Here is a 17872-nt window from a genome sequence, read left to right as displayed (position 1 = left end):
ACATTTTTAAACAGCACACTGAAATGCGAGTCTTGCATTTCAATTTGACATCTTGTTCCATTCAGCAACAGAAATCTTAGGCTAATATGTGAAATCTTAAAGGGGCATGTTGTTGTGATTAAAGCATGTCTGTGGCCAGACATTAAATTCCGACCTCTAACCCAGTTGTTGCACGCGTGTGCGATAATAATGACGGCACTCTTTAAAGTTGTTGTTTGTGATGTGACCGTAAACACACACCTTGTTGTAACTGGGCGAGAGTTCATGTTTCTATGGATCAGCCACAAGCAGACTAGGATCATGAAGACAGTGCCCCTTTAAGCAGGTCTGCCTCTTTAAGTCTGTCATACATAATGTGTGTTGCACACACCTTTAAACAATATCCGACCTATACAAAACATGGTAGTTTTAAATGTTTTTTTCAGACATTTTCACTAGAAAGAATGTTACAGACTTCAGAACCAGACAAGTCTGAGGGATAGCAATGAGTTTATACCAAAGCAACATCTTAAACTGGTGTTTCCTTAGCTCTTGTTAACTGACAAATCTGGTGGCCTACCAGTGAAAACACCTGGGCCAATTTCATAAAGCCTGTAAGCACAAAATCTTGCTTAGCAACATAAGACTACAAGCCAGAATACTATACAGCTACCATTGCTGTGACTGGTACCCCGTTCATTTCTTGCTTAGCAAAGAAAAATGTTCAGTAGAATTTTCTGCTAAATAGCTTAATTGGGACCTGAGGACCAGCCACACTGCTAGGCCGGGCATCCTTGCCATCGCTGCACATAAACCACTGATAATTCATGCTACTTCATATTGAAAAAAAACCCCTTAAATTATGGACCGGTGAAAAAGCTGATGAACCAATTAAATAATAAGCTAACTAGTCCCATTGAGTATTCACTGAAAATGTCAACCCTGCTAGTCCGTGTAAAGTCAGTCTATTGAACGATTCAAAATGTCTACATTGGCTTTTGGAAAAGTTTATTTCATACCAAAACTTGCTAATGTTTTAAGAAGAAAATAAATCTGCAAAGAGTTAGTTTTCTACTAAGAGTGGTACTGTGATATTAGAATAAATAAAGACCAACTTCGCTTTTTACATATAAACCAACCAGAGTACCAATGACATTAGCTGGTATTCACAAGCCCCTCCTTGACCAAGAAGTCAAAGAGTTTGCGGATCTTATTAACGTCAATCTTAATCAGGTTACGAGCTTGCTTGAGCTTGAGATGACCGACCCGGGTACACTCCGTCTGGAAGATGCGTTTGTACTCAAAGTAGGCCTCTGGAATGATGCGTACTGTTGCACACAACTAAAAGAAATTAAGTAATAAAAGTCGTATCATTACTATACTACGAAGAATACAAACAGTAAAGGTAGAGTGTACCCTTTCTCAACATGTTATCTACATAGATATAGAATATAATACCTAGAACGGCCGCGTGTACATACGCGCCATAAGCCGTAAGCAAAAATTTCTGGTTCTTCATGGAGGTGCTAAAAAGTCAGGTGCTGGTGGTAGCGCACATAAACAAAAACAGGGGAGACGGTCCTTAAACCACTATGGACGCGCTAAACGTAACGTGCTGGCAGAAGATGAACACGGGAACGCCCCAATGCCAGAACCCACGTATGTACGCGCGGCTGAGCTACGTATTATACTTTATATCTATGGTTATCTACAGTTGACTTAATAACAGGCAGAACTCTTTCATATGCAATGCACAATATAGATTTAACAAACTGTCAATTGTGTTAACTCAGAATAACAGAATGTTCACATCCCGGACTTCCATTGTGCAGCATACAAAGAGGGACAGATGTACTGGAATTCTTACTTCAATCAAAAGAAATTTGTATCAATCTGAAAGCTCACTGATTATAAAGCTCATACCAATCCCTCAGATATTTCACAGGAAATAATGTCAAAGTCAAGAAAATCCCTCTTCCTTTATTGATTATGATCTGTTTAAAAACTAACCTCTCGTTCTTTTTCGCTGAGTCGCTCATAACCAGCGAAACCAGTCAGATCTAGCGGGGGTGCTGACTTTCGACCTGAAATTCATAAACACACAGCAAGATGTGAACAAAATATATGCTAAATCTCATGAGCACTTACAACAAACTAATATCCGTTTGAAAATAATTTCCATTTGAACACTGGTATGGCAAAACTCACCTCCACTGGGTAAGGCTGGCAGTAGGTCAGTGTGTCCTGCATCACTGGAAACGGAAAATAAAGAATAAAGATCAAGTTCAATTCCACTAAATAATTCCAGCATATAGAGTAATAATAACAATAATACATGGTTTTTATACAGCGCTTTTTCACGGGGTGTCTCAAAGCGCTTCCGACATTATTACCCCTGGTCACTGGGCCTTAAATCATTCCTTAAACCATCTCAGCTCCCTGGGAGTATACAGCCTGTGTGACAATTATATGCGCTAATTATAGTAAAGTGTCTTGCTCAGGAACACAAGTGTCACTACCGGGATTTGAACCCACACTCTGCTGAACAGAAGCACCAGAGCTCGAGTTCGGTGCTCTTATCCACTCGGCCACGACACCCCGTGTAAGCCCCTTGTATTGTGCTGTTCTAACTTGCAGATTGAGCTATTTGAAGCTAAATGCAAAACATACAGCTGCTCTAACAACATATATTATGTTAAGCTGTGGGTCAGGTCTACTTGAAGATAAATTTGCTATCACAACTTGTAGAGTACTGACAAATAGGGCATCTGTGTCCCATAAACAACTTGGCGTTACACCATGGGTATGGGATGCTGAAGTGCTATATATTTTTCAGTATTTCACTGATATTAGAATAAGACTAAGAATTTGTCATTAGGATGAATGATTCTTACACTAGAGCCTGGCGGAGCAACCATTGCCTGCATGCAATTGGGTCTTGACTCGTGGCAAGTACATTGGTCAGATGATGGGTCTTCTCTCTCTTAAGACGCTTGACTTTCAGCCTGTCATATAGTCTAGCACCTACAGGGGTCAAAGTTCAAGGGTCACAGTGATAATTGGAATATCCTAAAAGTCTAATGGTTCTTGATCTAGAAGTATGGAAAAGTATGGAAAAACTTAAATTATTATTAATTTAAAAATTTGTTTTATATTTAAAAAATAAAATAACTATAACACTTGGTTTTTATATAGCGCTTTACACACCCGAAGGGGCATCGCAAAGTGCTTCTAACATTATTACCCCTGGTCACTTTAATGCAAGTTTGCCACATAAAGGGCTAAAAGCCACTCTTGGTCTGGGGTTACAAGAAGAAAAACTATTTAATCAACTCAGGGGAGCTGAAAGTAGGAATTGATATTCCTCTTAAAACAGTCCAGGTTGTAGGATGGAGGGAAACATGCACCAGGCAAGAAGCGCCAGAGTGATGCAGTATGTGGAATAAAGCTGTTGGGATGGCTCTTTGTTCTACATGTATATCTCGGCTAAGCAAGAGTGTATGGGTGAGAAGAAGCAAAAAGCTTATATATAGGAGGAACTAGGTCGGACACACTGGTGGCACTTTTACCATGAAAATATTTGTGTTTACTAGTGTTTCTTACCGATCATATTCTTGATTCCATTCGAGCGGTACTCCTGCAATCTGTCTATCTCTGTCTTCAAATCAAGCTCATCTGAAAACAAATAAATTACATAAATTTAGTTCAGCAAACCAACCTTAAATTGTTTATTTTTTCCCTCTACACCAATGTGTATTAAAGGTTGCGTCATGGATTTCAGTCTGTCATACATTTCAGTCTGTTTATCGTCAAAGACCAGTCTTCTCACTTGGTGTATCTCAACATTTCATAAGATAACAAATCTGTGAAAACTTCGACTCAGTTGGTCATCGAAGTTGCAAGAGAATAATGAAAGAAAAATACCCTTGTGCACAAATTTGTATGCTTTTATATGCCTAAGCAAGGTGATGATATTGGCAAAAAATTCACAAGATTTTCAGTGCAAACAGCCAGGTGGGCCATCTCTCGTTTGACTGGAAAAGGTAACACTGGTGCCGAGTCTCAAATACTGAGTCCAAGCGAGCAGTGGGTCAAGAGATGAAACGCTACAAGACTGGGGGTGGGGGTGGGGTTGAACTTACATATCAAGCCTTCAAGAAGTTTGTCTTGTGGTAGGGGGAGGGGGTTGAACTTACATGTCAAGCCTTCAAGAAGTTTGTCTTGTGCTAGGGGGGGGTTGAACTTACATATCAAGCCTTCAAGAAGTTTGTCTTGTGCTAGTGGGGGGGGGGGGTGAACTTACATATCAAGCCTTCAAGAAGTTTGTCTTGTGCTAGCGGGTTGTGTAGTCTGGCGAACGGCCTCAACTTGTTGAAGAGGCTACGCACTGCCTCTGTGTGCGTTCTCTCTTGCACTATGAGCACAGAAAATAATATAACATTTAGTTTTCGAAATACATTCTATAAAATTTCTATCAACTTCAGCAAACAAATAAAAAATGAAAAATGTTGATACTTACATGTCTGTTTTGCCAGATTCACTAATCCAAAATCTCTTATGATCCTACAAAAATGCAAACAAAACTTCATTTTAATCAAAAGGTTGGTACATCTGGGTTCAAAGTTTTCAAAATGCTTGTCAATCATTCAAAGACTAAGAGCACCGGTACAACTTGGTGGAGGGGGTGGCACAGAAGCTTTGTTAGAAGTTGAGGCTCTAAAAACTTTCTACCACAGGAAACAAACATTTATCGACGAAAATTACTTGAAATGAAAACTCTAGCAAGTAATCATGTTGAGTATAATTGTGTGTATGGGGGTGGGAGGGGGAGGGGGGTTCCATTAACAATATGTATACAGGGAACGGTTTCACACGGTAGTTGTGCGTCGCAAAACATGTAGACTAAGCATTCTTGGTGCACATTGAATGGTAATATTGGGTAGCAAATGGTGATTTTTTAGTAGCAATTGATAAATTTTGTGTAGTATTTTTTTCTCTGCTAAACATATCGTTTGCTGTATCATGTACTATATATGTACTAGTTGCAATGTAAATCAATACTGACAAGTTGTAGGAGGGAGTGGTTCATCTGGCAAGTCCAGTATGAAAAGCATCCCTACATGTATGTTACATAACATATGGGGACCAGTGAAACAACAAACTATCTGCTGGCAAGATGGTGAAAAAGTTGTAGAGCAACCTTTGGAACTTGACTGGCATAGTACAGTCAACCCTCCTACTGTGTGACCATTCAATGCCACAACATTGCTGATTATGATTGATGTATTTTACATAAGATTTTAGTGTGGTGACTGAAAGTTCACAGTACACCATATGGCACATTCAACATCATCCATATTGCTTTATGTGATAGATGTATTGTCAGCTTGTATGATATCATGTGATGACTGCAACTTCACAGTACAGTCAGCATCAAACAGAACCTACACTCATCATTCCATATCATCTATATTGTTTATGTGATAGATGTATTGTCAGCTTGTATGATATCATGTGATGACTGCAACTTCACAGTACAGTCAGCATCAAACAGAACCTACACTCATCATTCCATATCATCTATATTGCTTTATGTGATAGATGCATTGTCAGCTTGTATGATATCATGTGATGACTGCATCTTCACAGTACAGTCAGCATCAAACAGAACCTACACTCATCATTCCATATCATCTATATTGTTTTATGCGATAGATGTATTGTCAGCTTGTATGATATCATGTGATGACTGCAACTTCACAGTACAGTCAGCATCAAACAGAACCTACACTCATCATTCCATATCATCTATATTGTTTTATGTGATCGGGGCACAGTGCCAGCTAACAGTATACGGCACGCTGTGACGGGGTCCATGGTGTTTTGTACACTCAAGGGGGAAAATGGAACCCGAGGCAAAGCCGAGTGTGCCATTTTCCCTCGAGGGTGTACAAAACCCATGGACCCCAATCACAACGTGCAACAATTGTTTTGTTTTACCTTTGTATAATTGTTATTTCTCTTCTCGAAGTTCTGTTGTCATCTTCATCAAACATTATTACGACAGACTATTCATTGTTTAATAAGCATACGAACAAGAAACAACTCCCTCGAACCCGCGGTTGTTTCGCACACAGCGCTGGAAAGCAACCAACGCTGGGAACGATCAAGGTGATGTACACCAGTGTACAATCTTTTCATGTTACCTGGCCCGTCGAGCCATGTAACATGCATTTTTGTTGCGCGTCACATGACTTGTTCTCGACCAATCAAACTTCACAGTCTGTTACCGAGGTATAACAATATGGTTTGATACAGTGAATGCATGTATACACACCGAACCCTCCTACTATCGGACCATTAAATTCACTGTGCCAGTGTAAAACATGATATCATGTGGTGATTGTATTACACAGTAAACAATTAACCCTCCCACCAACCCTTAATGCAACATAGGTTAATAGGTTAATATCACAATCTCGTTTCTCTGGATTGACAAATAAGAATTGAGGAAATAAGTTTACCTGAAGATGAAGTACAAAGTCAACCCTCCTACACTTTGACCATTCAATATCATCACAATGTTTTGAATAATAGATGTTTCAAACTTTAACAGCCTGCAATATGACAATTTATAACACACCTCTTGCTTGCTCTTTATTCTGGTTGGCTGAAACACGGTCACATGGGATGAACTAGTATAGGCTAGTGATCGCGCGCGGGTGTTTTGCGGGAATAGTACCAGAGCGGGCAATAGTCTTTGAGTATAGTGCCCACGGTAACAGCGCCCTCTCTTAACTTGAACCGTTCACAACAACTACAAAATTCCTTTTTCTGTTCTTATTTGACATTTAAGACCGAGCTGCGTTATAAAACACATATTGACTGGCATAAGTCGGTAAAAAACGACGTCTATTTCCCCTTGGGCCTGTGAGTGACCAGAAGAGGGGCCTATTTCCCTCGGCCGCTCTTCTGGTCACTCAAAGTCCCTCGTGGGAATAGACGTATACTAGTTACCTCGTTGCCAGTCAATATGTGTATAATAGTGAGCGGCTGAGAAACGGTGGCCAAGGCCCACAATTATTTCCGGACTATGGATTGGAATAAAACCAAACAACAAAGACTCAACTTACTTTTTTCTTCTCTGTCGTCCCTTTTTCCTGGACTGATGGATGTCGACGGCAGCAAATTTTAGTTCTAGGTAGAAACATAATGGAGACAACAAACATTAATTTAATATGAGGTATTCCAGCATTTCATGATTGATTAAACCTAATAACGGGTTAGCACAACATTGGAAAGATTGAAAATAATTATTAACAGATGTGCAGGAAAAAGAATGCAGTTGATGATTTCCTTGCAACTTTCCTGTGTAAATTGCTTCACAGATTTGCGTTTTATTGTCCAAGGTCCACACTTGGTTTATCACAACTTCTATATCCAATAACAAACCTGTGTAAATTTGGGCTTAATCGGTCATCGGAGTCGGGAGAAAATAACGAGAAAACCCACCCTTGTATCCGCGCGATTCGTCGTGTCATGACATGTGTTTAAAATAAATCTGTAATTCTCGTTAACGAGAATTGATATGGTTTTACTGTTTTCTCAAAAAGTAAAGCATTTCATGGAATAATATTTAAAGAGAAGTATTTCACCACTACCTTCTGTAAGCCCTGTAAGTTATTTGTAAATCTGTAAAAAAAAGAAGATTTTCTGTACCGAAAGGGTCCAATGGCTTTAAAGACGATGTAACCTTGCACATTAAAATGGCATGTCCTAACATTTACCATTCTGAATGGCTTCTTAGTCCCTACGCCTTTGGTTTTCCACTTACCGGTTAACAGTTCATCTTCCTCATTATGGAAGTAGATATCTCTCAAATCCCACTCCGCATAATTATCATATTCCTGCAGAAAGCAAAGTATGCAGTGATTAAAGAGGCAGTGTCACTCAACCTCGTTCCCAGGGGTGATCGATCTCACCGCTCCATTTTTTTCCCAGCATGCCTTGCTCGATCATAACCTCTGGAATTGGCCAATTTAAATGTGCTATATGCTAGCACATTTAAATGAGCCATTAATGAGCGTACATATTCATTATTCAATATTTTCTACGTGCGCACGCATATGTCTGTCTGACCATTCAATAAAATCGACATTGCCATATGTGGTTAGGGCACTGTGCCAGCGTGCATTGTGAAATTACTTGGTAAATGCACCTACACACAGTACACAGTCAACCCTCCTACTTTCTGACCATCGGGGGATGCACTATACAATATATGTGTTGTCAGCTTTTTTATGATATCATGTGATGGGTGCCTTTTACGGTACCAAGTCAGCATCAAAAATGTGGACAGATATTCATCATTCAACATTATCTATATAGTTTTTTATCTTCAAATATGCGCTAATCCTCCAATCAGATTCACAGAATTGGGTGGTGATATAACCCTATATTGCACGGCTAATATCACTACCATGCGTCTTGTGTTCTATGTCACGTGCCAAGTTTGCTTGAAGATAAATACGTTATCACACGTGCGCTCGTGGAAATACGTCTGCCACCCTCGTTGGATATGGGACGCAGAAGTATTCCACTCGCGCTTGTGAGATAACTTATAATGTGATACATTGTGTATATGCACTATGCCAGCAGGCAATGCAGTATAACGTCATGAATGCATAAACACAGTCTACAGTCAACCCTCCTACTGTCTGACCGTTCAGTAACAACCATTAGCTCTGAATGATAGATGCACTATGCCAGCCTGCAATATTTTATCATGCAGTGAACTTGGTGAACAAAGTACAGTCAACCCTCCTACTATTTGACCATTCAATACAATCGACATTGTTTAATGTGATAGATGCACTGTGACAGTTTGCATTATGACACATTGTGGTGAATGCATCTTCACAGAACACAGTCAACCCTCCTACTTTATGACCATGGAATCCACTATACGATAGATGTATTGTCAGGTTCTACATGTATGTGATATCATGTGATGGGTGCGTTTTACAGTACCCAATCAGCATCAAACCCACAGCCAAGATACTCATCATTCAACATCATCTATAGTTTTATACGGGATATATTCACTACGCCAGCAGAAAATTAACTAAAATTGTACCCAAATAAACAGTCTACCATAAACAATGACAAACATACCGTGTTGAAGTCCCCACGTGCAGGTTGATAGCCAGCCATATCCAACATTCTCTGGGAATCTCTAATTGGTCGTATGGGATCCTCACTCACTTAAACGACCAATGAAATCTCATGTTAGATATATAATATATTAGAAATTTTGTAAACCACAAAATCAATGAAAAATGTCATAATAGAGTAGCAAGCTTACTACCATTGGCAGCGCAATGTATCGTTACCTCGCCATCAACATTCCATGGAAGGAAAGCGCTGGAAAATAATGCTGATTGGTTACTCAAATGTAAATGCTCTGTGCACATGTTTGTTAAAAACTTGTAGGGGCCTTGGTACGTGTGTAACAAAATGCAAGTGTTAGGACGCACTCCCCTTGAATCATGTTTTTCTAAGGGGGGGGGGGGAAGGGTAGTGGTGCGGTGTTCAAGACTGACACCACACACAGTGTCCTCACATCACGAGATTTACGCAGGGCTGTTTATAAAAACACAAGGTTTTGTGTAGCACAGCTGAGAAACACCAAAGAAAGAAAAAAAAGGAAAACTAAAACACAATAGATGTATTGTCAGGTTCTACATGTATGTGATATCATGTGATGGGTGCCTTTTACAGTACCCAGTCAGCATCAAACCCACAGCCAAGATTCTCATCATTCAACATCATCTATAGTTTTATATGGGATATATTCACTACGCCAGCAGGCAATGCGGTTTAATGTTGTGAATGCATATATACACAGTACACGGTCAACCCTCCTACTGTCCGACCATTTGATGCACTATGCCAGCCTGCAATATGATATAATAAGCGCACAAGAAAAAGAAAAAAGGAAAACTTTTTTTTTAAGTCACGCACCCAAAGTTATCTGAATACTTACATCGACAAGGAATTGCTTTGGACGGACCAGGTTTCAGTTCTTCAGGAAAGTCTGCCAAAAAAATAACAAGTTTTATAAAATCTCTTAAGAACTCTGAATTTGGCCCTAAACATCTCACTCCTTCTGATTATGCAGCACGGGCAGTCGTTCAACAATAGCAACCCTCGCAGGTACCCTTGTACTCCTGGATGATGAGAAGCAATTATGTCTTGCTCATCGACACACATGTTTCATGACCAGCTTCAAAGCCATGACTCGACCATCATAACTTGAGCTATGTGCGCTTGACCGCTCGGCCACACACAGTTTTCAGTTTTCATAACATTGAATAGCAAACCACAAGGGAAACCGACTGGATAAATTTTAAATGATTTGGTGTTGAAAAAAAAAAATGTTTTCTAGGCGGACGTTGGTTCATATCTTGCGCTAGTCAATTTGTTTTTGTCTAACCCAATATCATTTAAAGGTAGTGGACACTATTGGTAATTACTCAAAATAATTATTACCATAAAACCTTACTTGGTGACGAGTAATGGAGAGAGGTTGGTAGTATAAAACGTAGTGAGAAACGGCTCCCTCTGAATTGACATAGTTTTCGAGAAAGAAGTAATTTTCCATGAATTTGATTTTGAGACCTCAGATTTAGAATTTGAGGTATCGAAATCAACCATCTAAACGCACACAACTTCATGTGACAAGGGTGTTTTTTCTTTCATTGTTATCTCGCAACTTCGACGACCAATTGGGCTCAAATTTTCACAGGTTTGTTATTTTATGCATATGTTGAGATACACCAAGTGTGAAGACTGGTCTTTGCCAATTACCAATAGTGTCCACTGTCTTTAAAATTTACTAACAATGTTTCTTGAAGTTCCTACCTGGGAATAACGTATTAGTTTTCTCAATGAACATCTTGGTGTAGTGCTGTTCACATTCTTGCTTGCTCCGTCCTGTCACTTGATTGGCCACATCTTGCCTGTAAATTAACATAATAACCAGGCTTAATATAATAATAATAATATAAATTTATAATGCGCCATCTATCTAGTGTACAAGACCCTATTCCGAGGCGCAGAACAAAAAACAATACATACAACAAAAAAGAAATGTAGAACATAATACAAAATTATACAATGAATAATCTACTGCCAAGACATGTAATGAGCTAAGTGTAAGAGGATTAAAATAAATGAGTTTTCAGCAAGTTTTTAAACAATGGAAGAGAACTACAGCACCTGATGTTATTAGGTAAAGCGTTCCAAAGTTTAGGAGCACAAGCGGAAAAGGCACGATCGCCATACGATGAGGAAGTTCTAGGAATAGTTAAAAGGGACTTAGCAGAAGAACGAAGAGTGCGAGAGGGGGCATAAGGTACAAGGAGATTTGCAATATAAGACTGAGCCGATCTGAGATTTAAATGCAATAATATGATGCAATAATATGATGCAAATTATAATGTCCATATATTTCCATAAGAGTGCTCCAATGCTGAGTACTTCCTAAGTCCTGTTAAAAAAATTCACAGGCTCATTACTTGGGTGTGACTCGAACCCAAGACCCCTTGGCATCCTAGAGATGTCTGGTTGGCTCAGTGGTTTCTTGCCCTGCCTTTCATTCCCAGGACCCCGATTCAGAACAGAGCCTTGCATGTGGATTGGTTTTTCAGCCCCTGACTGATTGCTTGGGTTTGGGTTCTCCTAGTGCTTGTTCAACTCATTTTAAATATGGTCTTGTAAAAATGTTGACCGATAGATGATGTGACCTCCGACGTCACACGAAAACCATAACATGATTCGCGCACATACCGCCGGGCAAAACGTTTGTGTTTTGGCAGCCAGCTAGAAAGTGTATGCAATCTTACTATGACTACGCAACTCTTTGCCCGGCGAAACATGACGTAAAAACAGTATTTTGTCAACAGAGGGCGGTTTGAATGTAAACATAGGTTATATCGTCTGGTGGATTTATCTCCAAAATTCAAGCCCTTTTTAAAAAGTGTGAATCCTATATTTTAGCAGCGGGTGGCACTACAATTTTCAAAAGATTTTAAATTTGGAATAAGGGTAAAGAATATCGACTTCAAAAAGTGAAGCAATTTGCAACTTACCAGTTCCCGATTCCACAATCCGCAATTGCCTCCAGAAGTTTCTTCTCATCTTTTGCACTCCAGGATTGATCCAAAATAGGAAAAGCATTTGTCTGAAAGGTCAAAGGTCATTAAAAATTCCTTTAAAGCACTTCAAGTTTTGGGGGTTTGTCGAACCATTTTGAAAACAATTATTCTTCAAATTTGAACATTGTCTGATCTAATAAATTGAATGCTGCAATGAAACAAAACAATGTTAATGAAATAAAACGTCACCAAGACATGACACCTTACGGGGGCAATTGTCTGTTGCCCCTGGGCCTTGGCGCCCCTTGAATGTTCCAAAATAAATTTATAATTTCCTCACCATGGAGATGCCTTGGTGCTCTTGCCCAAAACAAAGCATCAGGGCCAAACTTCATGGCTCTGCTTACCATAAGCACAGAATCGGTGCTTACATAAGCAGAGAATTCTGTGCTTACCTTAAGCGTATTTCACGTGTTAGCGACGAATTATGGCTTCTGCGCGTGCATACTCCACATTACTAGGCATTCTATGCTTACAAGGCTAGCATAGAAGTTTGGCGCTTGCCTGTAAGCGGGGAATCGTGATCGTAAGCGCAGAATTCAGCGGTAAGCAGAGCCATGAAATTGGACCCAGGCCTGTTCACCGTTTCAGTTTGAAATAAATTTGGTTTGAAGATTCACTTACGATGATGTCATAGTCATGGCTGCTGTGGTGTTTGCCGTTCTCCCATCCTTTGGAAAAACACTAGTGGGTCAAACAAATCAGGAATAATGTTTGTGAGTTAAAAGGGTACAAATATCAGAAAATGCGGCTAGCACTGCTTCAAAGACTTACAGTGCATTGCAATGAACTAAAAATCTACAGAAATAAAATGCCTGCTTTATGCTTGAAGACTGTTTAAAACTACAAGAACAATTTTCCAGACAAGTAAATGAAAGCCTGTAGGACACGCTTTAAAAAAAATATCCAGGGAGGCCCATGATAAGGTGTGTAAACCTGCTCAGATTGTTATCATTGTTTCTAACAAGAACTACATGTACATGTACTCTTACCTGAAGACATATGTTGAGGTGTGTAGGTCCACAGACCATACATCTGATGTAAGGCTCAATCAGGTATGTTGAACACCCTGGACACGGTGGGTCGATATCGGTGGATACATGGTGAAATGCTAACGCTGTGGATAAAGGAAATATATACAAACAAAAACATGTTAATAACAATAAAGTATCACCCTGTTGGAAGAGAATTAGAAAGTTGTACTACTATTTTTAAAATATCAGGATGTAGGCGTCATGGAAATTACTCTGAAAAAGGGGGGGGGAATGCACACAAAATTAAAAGAAGCAAAACAAAAAAAATCACTTTTTCCCATGTATTTAAAAGTAAAACAAAAACCAATAAGTCTAATTCTCATCCAACTTCATCTAATTCAACAGTTGGTCTGCTGGCCAAATTATAATTAAAACACAAGATGACCAGTTCAAATTTACCCCAAGTTTTCTGGTTGGCTACAGTAGTTCAGTAATGAAGCTTCCATGTTGCAACATACACTGCAGACCAGTAAAATACATAAACCAGTTGAAACCAGTTGAAACCAGTTGAAACCAGTTGAAACCAGTATAATACAGAGTCCTGGCTGGCCAATCACTAAACAAGTTATGAGCAAACCATGTCCTCCATAACATGCTATCTACAAAGCAGAAACACAGTGTGACAAATCAACAGTGTGGCAGTCCTTATCAGCCCAACACTACTGCACTGCAATCCAATGCACATAATGACAGAAATTCGTTTCCCCCATTGGTTTTAAATACAGGGAGATGTTGCATAGCTCACCATGCTGTTCATTAGCCCATGACCCCATAGTGTTATGCAGGGTCCTGGTTGAATCACACATAATACTGTTTGTCAAAACCCATACAACTGTACAATAACTGAAACTTCACATCAAAGGCAATGACTGGTTATATAACAGTTGGAATGCATGAATTGCACTCAAACACCCAATTCTTCAAGGCATTTTAGCTGTCAGTGTCGCAGCAAAGGGATTTCTCCATTAAGTATCATTGTATCAAGCAGTTTGCATTCACCACTTGTCAACTTAAAAACACAATTGAATAAGAACTTAACTACATTGTATGCATACAAGCACATTATGGACTGTTATAGTATGCAAATAAGTCAAATAAAAGCACAATATGGAGCCTTTTATGGACACTGGATAGCTACAAATGCAGAGTCAATTTAAACACATTCTAATGGAATTAGCAGTCAGTACCTTTTAAGAATAAAATAGAAAAGATTAGAGGATTTTAGGGGGGGTGTACTTCTGTGTACAGGAGGAAAGTAATGTGTTTAAGAAAGGGAACATAAGGAGGGGGGGGGGTTGGGGGGGGGGGGGGCACCCTCCACCCCATCATGCATGGAGTGCCCCTGTAGCTGGTACTTGATACTTGATGGACTTGTAAAAGCTAAACTGGGATTATGTGCTGTGCATGACGCCGTGACCAGTGGTGCAATAAAAGTGTAGGACAAGACGAAAATAATGAACATTATATACACTGCGCATTCGAGGGAACAACTAGAGAAATCTATCGTACACTTGCGGGCCCATTACCCAGGTCTCCGGAAGGGCTGCAAGCCTACATGCTTGGATGGAGGGTGCACTGACGACGGTAGAAGGTAATCTATTCCAGATCCTGATGGTACGAGGGTAGAATGAATATTTGTAGCAGTCCAGGGAGACAGAGGGCATGCCATATTTTAGGATGTCTCAACGACCAGGAGGTTGGTGGCTGAATGATGGAAATGGTATTTGACAAGACGGTAGGCCTAGTGTAGTGGACTTTGAAAAACATATGGTAGGATTATTGTCATTTAATAAAGTCATGGATCATGATGTACAAAAATACAACCTCCAGACCACACAAGCTGCGGTACCACTGCTAGAGTGCTCATGAAATTAATCTATTCTTCTTTACTTTTCAAAAATAATATTTATACTTTTTAATAGTTATTCCCCCAAAAGTAGGCCTAAATCCGGTCGGGAAGGGGGGGTGCAGGTGCAGGAAATTCAATTGTTAACATTTTAAATTTTAGGCAAATCAAATTCATGTATCGTAGGAGGGACTGTTTTCAAGGTGTCCCTAATATCGTGGCAAATCTTTTACCTCTCTGTGCGTGATGTAAACAGTCCCAAGATAAAAATTGTGTGGTTTTATTCGCCAAGCAAAGAGTCTCCTCTTCTTTGACCAAAACTTAGAAACACGTAAGGCTCCACTGGTCATTTGCACTTGTAAATGCAAAAAGTTTGGTATTTTAGGCATTTCTACAAGGTACACAAATATGTCATAATGTTGAGGCCATATCAAAATATTTGCCCACCGAAAAAGTTTCATCAAACGTTATTTCAATTCACAATTCATGATGATCAAAATCATGTGACTGAATGTTTTGCTGAGCATTCTTGAAAAAAATACCGAGGCTTAAAGAAGCCTGTGCCTTTTATCATTTTCTAATATTTTTGGAGATTTTTATTTTGTAACCCTCGTATCAATACTATTATTTATATTAAAATTTAAACATCAGCTTGTTGATTCAATTATCACTGTTTATTTATACGCTTTATTATAAATATTAAGAAAAAAAAATAGAAAAAAAATAAATAGAAATCAGATTTTGAAGCCAGTAATTATTCACACTTTTTATATTTTTTTTATTTTTTTTTTACTTTTTGCAAGTTACCATGGTAATTTTAAAAATTTAATAAAAAAATATTTTGAATAAAATGAAGGGAACTGCTGGCTATACAGTCATACACAGAGTCTCAAAGAACACTTGTAGTCACTGCAGATGTTTCTTCCATGTATGACTTCACCGGGAAACCATACTTTCTCGTTTGCCGTGAAAACAGGAAAAACTCAAAACAAATGGGGCCAGTTGAAGTCATCCAAGATCGGTGTGTGGTGTGAACATTTCAATGTCCATCAAGTTTTAATACATGTTTGCATACTTCATATTAACAAATGAAGATAATTAGGGCATCGGTTGATATATGGCATCATTATTTTTTTCCCAATTCAAAGAAAAAGGCATAATAGCATGATAACTGGTAAGCAGAGGATATTGTTAATAATGTTATTGTTGTAAATGTAAATGTAATAATGTAATGAAATTTTAAAACTAAAATTCAAAATAAGTAAAGGTGAAAACATCGTGGGAAAGTTTCCGTATGGCACCACCACTTTTCATTCCATATGAAATAATATAGTATCTAATTTACCTCAATGAGATATCCCTTTTTGTAAAAAAGAGTGAAAAAGTGGTGGCGCCATATGGACAGTTATCCAACATCATAACGTAACATGGTTTTAAAAGTAGGTTTAATAACTTACAAGTCAGGCCAGATCACGTCATGTGATATGGCTAATGAGTTTATAAATTCGTGAATGGTGCACAACATTGCTGCAATTATAACTGGCTCCGGGCACACTCCATGGTGGACCATGGGTGGACACACAATCGCATGCCAAGCAAGGGGCCGAGCCGTGTCCGGCGATCGCCCGGCCGGGGTCCTACTAAAAGCCGACAACAAGCCGACAACGCCGACAACAAGTCCAGAGCGCCGCCAACACGCCGCCAACAAGTTTTAAATACCTCCAAAATGGCCAATAAACCATAGATATATTAGAACTATGTGTGTTCTGTAATATGAACATAAATTTAATGGAAAAACTTCACGAAAAGAGTGAATTTTTAACCAGAAAAAAAACCTTAACTTTCACGGAAAACGGTCGGACGCCATCTTGGCTTAAAATCGTATTTGGACCAGTCCATTATGATGCGGGTAAGTCAGATTTAGCAATAGAGGGCGGGCGTCATGCACTTTGCACACTGCAGTGAAGGTCTTCACATGAAGCCCGCCCTCTGTTGTTGATAAGTGCTAAATCTACCCGTATCATAATGGTCTGGTCCAAACACGGTTTTTAAGCCAAGATGGCGTCCGACCGCTTTCCGTGCAAGTGAAGTTTTTTTCTGGTTAAAAAATACACACTTTTCGTGAAGTTTTTCCATTAAATTTATGTTTATATTACAGAACACATATAGTTATGATATATCTATGGTTTATTGGCCATTTTTGAGGTATTTAAAACTTGTTGGCGGCGTGTTGGCGGCGCTCTGGTCTTGTTGTCGGCGTTGTCGGCTTGTTGTCGGCTTTTAGTACGACCGCCCGGCCGTGTAGTCCACCCGGCAATGCCCGGCGTAAAACCTCGCCCCAAAATTAAGTAATTGTGAATTCAGTCTCACGACCCCCTGAATTACTCGGAGATTACTTTATACTTACCCATAGTCGACAAAACTTGCTGAAGATTTCGAATCCAGGTTTAGAAAACCCAAACTTGCCACAGGTTTACTTGAAAATATACATTTTTAGAACAAAAGTGACGTCCAGAAAGACCACATTTTTACGGAAACGTGCACAATGCATTTACTGGGTCGAGCGCCCTCATGTGGCGATATTCGGCCATCTTAAAGGCGCACTCCGGTGGTTTTGAAAATTAGGCTACCTTAAAGGTGCACTCCAGTAATTTCAATATTCAGCCACCTTAAAAGTGGATTCCAGTGGTTTTAATATTGGCCGACTTAAAGGTGCACTCCAGTGGTTTTAATCAGAGAGAATTTCATTTCAAAAAGTGGCACGAAAGTTCCCCTTGGATCAGGTTGCTTGAAAT

At 39.3% G+C, this 17872-nt stretch overlaps 1 protein-coding gene across 2 annotated transcripts; it reads right to left on the bottom strand.

Moving 5' to 3' along the window:
• Positions 1-690: 690 nt before the first annotated feature.
• On the bottom strand, positions 691-17623 carry LOC139938994 (transcriptional adapter 2-alpha-like). 2 transcript variants are annotated; one of them, XM_071934695.1, is made up of 16 exons: positions 17485-17623; positions 13190-13314; positions 12822-12881; positions 12132-12223; positions 10903-11000; positions 10025-10075; positions 9154-9242; positions 7814-7886; positions 7113-7176; positions 4499-4542; positions 4283-4393; positions 3583-3654; positions 2874-3003; positions 2188-2231; positions 1990-2063; positions 691-1320 (listed from the first exon to the last, which is right to left on the bottom strand). In XM_071934695.1, the coding sequence occupies exons 1-16, from the start codon at positions 17486-17488 to the stop codon at positions 1135-1137; spliced, it is 1317 nt and encodes a 438-aa protein (XP_071790796.1). In that variant the 5' UTR covers positions 17489-17623; the 3' UTR covers positions 691-1134. The 2 variants fall into 2 exon arrangements, with proteins under 2 accessions (XP_071790796.1, XP_071790797.1); XM_071934696.1 differs by lacking the exon at positions 17485-17623 and adding an exon at positions 13631-13743.
• Between the last annotated feature and the right edge of the window lie 249 nt (positions 17624-17872).

Source organism: Asterias amurensis, chromosome 6 (genome assembly GCF_032118995.1).
Source record: "Asterias amurensis chromosome 6, ASM3211899v1".
Taxonomy (NCBI): Eukaryota; Metazoa; Echinodermata; class Asteroidea; order Forcipulatida; family Asteriidae; genus Asterias; species Asterias amurensis.
The sequence above is the reverse complement of the archived record's forward strand: the minus strand, read 5'-3'. Positions and strand labels throughout refer to the sequence as shown.